This window comes from Diorhabda carinulata, chromosome 4 (genome assembly GCF_026250575.1).
Source record: "Diorhabda carinulata isolate Delta chromosome 4, icDioCari1.1, whole genome shotgun sequence".
Lineage (NCBI taxonomy): Eukaryota > Metazoa > Arthropoda > Insecta > Coleoptera > Chrysomelidae > Diorhabda > Diorhabda carinulata.
Genome location: NC_079463.1, coordinates 31,122,494 through 31,129,835, shown reverse-complemented (window position 1 = coordinate 31,129,835; position 7,342 = coordinate 31,122,494). Strand labels below are relative to the sequence as shown.

At 34.2% G+C, this 7,342-nt stretch overlaps 1 protein-coding gene across 1 annotated transcript in view; it reads right to left on the bottom strand.

The window, feature by feature from the left end:
* Nucleotides 1-290: 290 nt before the first annotated feature.
* LOC130893242 (uncharacterized) overlaps nt 291-7,342 on the bottom strand; it is a 176,034-nt gene continuing 168,982 nt past the window's right edge. Inside the window, exons 4-5 of the mRNA XM_057799169.1 lie at nt 4,410-5,385; nt 291-3,885 (exon numbers count right to left, since the gene is read on the bottom strand). Coding sequence (XP_057655152.1) covers nt 3,755-3,885; nt 4,410-5,385 — 1,107 coding nt within the window. The 3' untranslated portion in view covers nt 291-3,754. The remainder of the gene's footprint in view (nt 3,886-4,409; nt 5,386-7,342) is intronic.

The window sequence follows — 7,342 nt, the reverse complement described above, 5'->3', positions numbered from 1 at the left end:
TCAGAATGGTACGTTTAGCAGACTTTCGTGGGCATCTGATGGATGAAATAAATAAAATCGAATGGAGGCGGTACTTATGAACCGCGGCTTTTAATTCAACGCATTTGGAAACAAAAACTGCTAATTTGATAACTGATTTTCACATACAAACTAGTTCAGAATTATTCGTATCAGCTTCTGAATCTGTATCATCAAAAGTCGGTTTTTTAGATTCGGATTTTAAAAAGGATATCAGGAAAGGTTTGTGGTGGATGTATGGCGAAAATACGAAGAAATAAAACATTATATGTCCACTGATGATCATTATAATAATAATATTTACATTTTCAGTTTCGAAATCTGATGAAGACGATGGTCAATAGAAAAATAACTTATATAATAGATAATAATTATAATACAATTAACTATATACAAATGAAATTTAAATACATACCGATGTTTTTGGAATTATATCAAGTTTTTTCCAAATAAAATGGATCATTTTATCTTTTTCCTTTAAAATTTTGATAATTTGTTGTCTATGTCGACATCTTTGATGGTTTCAATCTTGTTGTATCTCTTCAGAGAATTCTGATACCTCTAATTTAGTAGCCTCAATCTGAGTTATGCATCGGGAATTATGTTAAAACTAATATCAAAACGTCTCCTATACTGGCCAAAATTTTGTTTTGATACATAGCCAAAATAAAATTTACTAGAGTCACATACATTTTGTAGTAGACGTTGGGAGCCGCCTCTACTCACCAAGACTCATTTCGTGAGTTTAAAGGAGGCACGTAGTTAAAAAAGAAAATTCTTTGGATAATTTTTAAGTAAGATAAGGTAAATTTGTTATAGGAGGAAGGTTTTTTGGAGTTGTTCCTGATAAAGGAAGTACTCCTCTGCAGGACGAACTCATAGTAATTAGTTTATGTTAAATAACGAACGCTTTGGTGTTTGATTGCCACAGTCCCATAATAATAACATTCACGAACTAATTGGCAAAGATTTCATTACACAAAATTGTTGTTTTCTTTTTATTATTTGTACTTGACATGAATCACCAAAACACCGGGTATACTAACCTAAATAAATTAAGCTAAAGTAAGAGTTGTCAACATCTATACATTGACTGAACTTTTTGATGAAGACAAGTACATGTTTTGTAATATTCACAATAAATTTACTTCTGTTACTTCTAATAGATTCCAGAAAATTATTTTGAAAAATTATATACACATTAAATATAATACAATGGATTTCAAATAGTTTTTAGTGGTATCGGTAAATCTAAACACAGATTTTGATTGATTATTATCAATATAATAGTTGAAAATAATCTTTAATACGTTTTTAATATGAAAATTAAATGTATCAATTCCAACCTCAGGGTCTAAGCGTGAAAATTTTGTTATTTTATTAAAATTCCAGGTTTTTCTTTTTCATATCAAAAGATTAACCGAAGACAAGTTGAATGCAATTATTTTGGTACCCTTTCCTGATCCATACTCTTTCTTATTCAAATCTAATAAAAAAAAACAGTACTACGGTGGAATTTCCAAAAAACTTTGATTGGAAAATGAATCGGAGAGCTTCAGAAACACAACATACTTTGATGTTTGTCTTTGCGATGATTTTAAACTAACAGCAACGGGAAAATAAGAAAGCAATCTCACATCAGGGCTAATTATTCGCAAAAAAGGGCAGCAATGCCCCCGCGAAGTTCCCTATAACTTCTGCAGTTTTGTAGATACACCAACTGTTCGGATGTGCCTCGAAATCTTACCTATAAGTTTGATATTTTCGTTTATTAGTTCGATTGCTATATTAGTTTGACGACTGAAAGGCTTACTCATCGATTTACTGTCGATTTGAACGTTAATTTTAAAATATTTTGATACGTTTTAAGTACTTTAAAGTCCCGTTGCGCTGATGGATATCGGTTCCGCAGTATTTACATCCGGTCAAGCTTACGTGGCATTTTCGTGAGTTACATCTAATTAATGTCGACTTTGGAAGGTACTAAACTGCAAGAATCCTCAATTTGTGAATACAATAGACTAAGAAGCGACCGGAAAATTTAAGAAGTTTAGGGCATTGGAAAGGAAAAAAGGTCTATCTACAAAAAGAAATGAGATGCCAACAAAAACAAAAATGTGATGTAATACCAAGTCGGTTGATTTATTCAGTCCCTACTCAAGTTATTACGAAATTAGCTAATCTAACAACATGTGGTCACTATAAGATGTTGTTAGATTAGCTAATTTCGTAATAACTTAAGACAGAAGGTCCCTAAATAAATCAATCGACTTGGTATTTCATGGATCTCACAACTTTTTACATTAGAAGTACTGAGTTGTCATTTTATAAGAACAGTTTTCCTTCAAGTGTTTGAAATATAACAAAAAAGCATTTTCTCATTTCAAACTCAGTTTTTTTTACTATTCGTCATCCCAATTTCTGTATACATTTTTTTTTCTCAAAATGCTTCAAATCATAAAAGTGTGTGCCAATTCTCAGCTAATACTTCTGGTTAAATTTTGACTTTGCTTCCCGTACTATAAGTCTCAATAAAATGCTCGGATTGACGTGTTTTTGAAAGTATATTAAAGTGAATAAATTTTAGTAAATTCACCGATACCGCAAAATGTTTAAATAAATAATTAATACAAAATAACACAGTCAACATAATTTAAATATCCGCATAATTTACAACATCGAATTAAAAAAAATCATCAAGTAGCTTGCATTTAAAGCTTCAACCTGTAAAAATTGGAAACTTTTTTTGACATTTCTTTTAGTTCTTTCCATCGTGACAAAATAATGATAATGGTTCAGTTTTTATTTTGTTCAGAGCCTCATTTCTTGTTACTGCAATCAAATCCATGTAACAAAAATATTCATAAAAGACTAATAGCAGTCTGTCAGGCCGTTCTATCGGGCTGATTTTCTTCTGACTACACGGTATTCATCCCTAGATTTGTCATTAACCATGCTCTCCCCAAGTTATACTCAAACATAAGTCCGGGGAGAGTTAAGCGCTTGCATCCAACATGATGGCTGATATTCTGAATATACTTTTTGTATCCCTTCGACGACTAAATTTTTTTATGAAAAAGCTATATCAGAGCAGCAGGGGTCTTCTCGTATTCTCTTGATGTCTTTATGATGAAGATTGTCATTCAAATTCATTCGAAGTAATGAGTCGAATGAAAAGCGCTCATTAAACCTCCATATGCTTTGCTCAACCAGGTGATTGACTTAGTTGAGAATTTGTCTTTAAAATTTCATCAATCGAATTCATGGTATTTAGTTTATTCGATTGTAAAAGAACAACCGTAAACCTCAATCGGAAAAAAGGACTCGAAGTCGCTAGATTTTGGGCGCTAAAAGCTCAGAGAACAGTCTTTCCACAAGAAGTCTTCCGGATCTGCCTTCAGCCATGAATTTTGTTTTGGGATAAGTATATTGCTTGGGCAGTACTTTTAAGGTTTTTTTTCCATCATCTTCGTCAAGAGTTACAAGACTTTAAAGCTTTAAATACAATAACTGGATACAAAATCGATTTATTTCCATTTAAAATATCTTAACTTTTTTTTGATTTGGACTAGTTTTTATACACACAAATTTATACATTGAGATTGCGTTTTAAAAAAAAAAGTATTCGCTAATCAGTCAGTTCATCGCGCGAATCCTTTCACCTCACCTTAGTCAGTCTTAGGAACATAAGCCAGTCATTCGCGCATCGATAATTTTAAAATCTTTTACAGAGATGTCACACTTGCACAGTTTTTTCACTTTGGTTCGTTGGAGAAGTCACCGGTGGGTATTCGTAGCTAACTTTGGGAATTTCGGCACCTTGATGAACCCCCGGAGTGCCTATTACTGTTACTATTGGCTGTAGATCTGAAATAAGGAAATTTTTTATTGAAAACTAATCGTTTTCAAATGTCTCATAAATATATTCAATATAGAATAAAAGTTTTATAATAAGGCTGTGGGGACAAAACATCAGTACAATTTAAGACAGTTAAGCAAGTAAAAGACACTTTATAAGAATAAGAATATCGGAAAAGTCAGGATCACGAAGAAAAGCAAGAAATACCAAAAAAAAGTTTTGGTTAAAGCGCCTCACGCAAAACTGGGAGTCAGTTTGCGAAAATTAAGCAGAAAATTCAAAATGGATAAGAAATATGTAAGCAACTTTCTAAAGGAACACAATGTAGTTAAGAAAATCGCCACCCAAATATTCTGAGAAACAACTAATGAAACAAAAATCAAAATTTAGAAGCGGAAAAGCTTTCTGAAGAAAATTTTTTGTTTTGGATATGAAATCCCACGAAACGAAGCTCTGTCTGGTAGCTCAAGATAGTTGTTACTTTGATTGATTTTAGAGACATCTGTACAATTTACGTATATAATTAACTCACCTTTATAAAATGGAAAGTCTTCAACCAATTTTTTACTTCTAACGGAAGTCGATCCTGTGATGATGTTGTGCATCGCCATACCTCTTCTCCTTTTACTCCTGTAGACTATCAACACCAGCACAACACAAAATAGTACGACGCCCGTACAACCTCCCAGTACAATTTCCAAATAATGGTACCTATTTTTTGTTTTTTCACCGCGCACGGCACTGAACAACACCGAGAGCAAAGGCGAATTCGTATCATCTTCGTCGGTGATATTAAGATCCGTTTCGTCTGTTGAAACTTTCTGCGCGCGTCCTGTATCCAAATCCATCATTTCAGATTTGATGTTCTCTACACCGGGAATACGTGACACCAATTCCACTTGGATATGATAAATCGTGTCGGGCCATAGAGAGAGGGTCACGCAGGTCGAATCGGTGAATAAATTTCCTTTCAAACCTCCTCCGTCCACTTCCCAAGTCACCAAATACACACCATGATTCGCTTTCGGTTCCCAAGCGATTTCACCGATAACCAGAACTTTCTGGTGGATAAGGGATATTTCTCTAAGGATCCAAGCTGTTTCTGGAGTTGTTCTGCTAGTGGTCGCTTTTATTTCTGTATTAATAGTTTTTTTCTTTTTCTTATTTTCGCGGACGTAAGCCTCATCGGGACTGTATATCGTCACTAATCCCTGGGGATCTACGACGAGAACTCTAAGCATAGCGTCTCCTCGATCCGAATTGACAGGCACTCGGGTGGTATGATCGAGTGTTTGTATAATTTGTCGCCACGGTCCGTTTTGGGCTTTCCTCATTACTACGTAAACTAGAGGAGTGGAGGCGTCTACTGAAGATGGTCGCGGCCATCTCGCCAGAGCTCCCGTTACTCTAATAACCCCTTCGCCTTTGGTGTGGATTACGGGTTCTGTTTGATGCGAACGAGCTGCCGCCATTGCGTGGAAACGACAAGCTTCTTGACAACCCGGAAACTGGAACAAAAAAAATGTTATGAGCTTGGAAAATAAAGAAAAGTATATTCTTTTCTAACCAACATAAATACAACTTAATTTTACAAGTATAACCGTGTTTATTTGGGCCAAAAACAAGAAGTTTGATAGTTAACTTTCACGAATATATTCTTAGTTAATTAGGTATAATTGGGCACTTTTTTAGTGAATTTCTGATAAAATAATGATTAAATCAAGACGAATAACCACTGCATCCCCTAATATAGCTCTGGCTGTTTATAAAAGAGGTCGAGAAAAATTTTAGTACTGTCTATGACAGGAAGCATTTCGTGAAGATATCTTTCGAAATAGCTTTCATATGCTTTGTCGTAACCTTTGAAATCAAGGAATAGTTTCCCCTCGGTTATATCTCTGCATCTATCCGGTTTAAGTCATATAAAAATACATGTTTAGACGACGCCATCTGAAGGTTGTTCGTTCTGTATTCATTTACATACCGAAAGTTGCGTTTTGAGTGTCACATGTAGTGAAAGTGACAGTTGACAGTTCCGTACTGCAAAACACTTTCGGAACGCTCTGGAGTAGACAACTTTAACTTCCTTAAATGTGACTTTAGTCAGTTCAATGTTGACAGTTGACAGTTTCACTTCGTGACAGTGTTTCATTTTCATTTTTTGGTACTTTATACCATTACTTTTCTTCAAAAGGTTTATAAAGAATAAAACATGAAACGCTCAAAGTAAAACATAATTAATCATGTACGAATAAATTTGTAATTCGTTTAGAAACGAAATACAACGAAAACTTTTCAATGAAGTTAAATCCGTATCTTCTCTGAATATACAATCTTAGTTCAAAATCTGAGCAATTAATATACTTCAGATCTAATTGATCAAAAGATGTAAGCTTCATATTTTCATTTAGACATTTCTCAATAAGCGAATTAGTAACTTAACTTAGACAGATCCAATTTTACAACTTAACTATCAATATTTAAACTTCCCTATCGAATTTCCGTTCACACTCCACACATTCGAACGCCTTCCGCCAGTGCAGTACGAAAAAGGATACAATAAGGTTAAAGTTAAAGACCAGTTATTATATTTGTGGTTCTTATACGTCCACATTATTCTTGTGAGTATATGTATAATGTTATCCCATATACTTATTGTTTGTGTAATTTTCATCTTCAATTTCCATAGAAACAATATCTGGACTTATTTAGATCAAACTTATAACCACTAGTAATATTTCCAATGCATTGATCTCTAGTTTTAACTGTACTCGTGCTGAAGTTAACAAAGTTTCAGCTCTTTAAGTTGTATCATTTTGCACTATAATCAGTTTCCAAAAAATAAAACTTATCCACCTCTATTAACAGTTTTTTCTGTCCCTATTGAGTCGTATATCCGATAAACCCTTCCTTCCTAGGGTACGAGTGGTGCGACTCAATTTGATCGAATATTCAAACTTCTGTTATATATTTACTCAATTTCACTTCCGGTACTTCTTTAAAAGATTGAAAATGTTGAATCTTCCCTTCTTATTCATCTTTGAATCCGTTTGCCTAAATCGTAAGCGCGCTAGGATCGCGAAGTTCTTTTGGGTTAAATTCAAATTCAAAGGACTACAGCTTTTGACAATGTAATTGAAAGTCAATTGTTGTTGTATTTGACCAAGTACGAGGTAGGTAGCTCCAACACCTTGCCCCAAATACAAGAATCCAATAGATTTCTTATTAGTTGAGAACATATCGGCAAGTTGATGATGACTTGAAACGTGTTCCAGCTTGATTTGCTCATTAATGACTTTTTTCCGTATGAAGTGGAAGCGCACTTCTATGTGCTTAGTCCGGTGAAGAAACTATGGGTTCAAGATTATCAACAAGTAACGTTGGTAACCGAGACAGACTTGTTATTTAGTTCAGCAACCTAATCAGCCACACGACTTCCTTCGCGCTTTCACTTGCAGCCACATA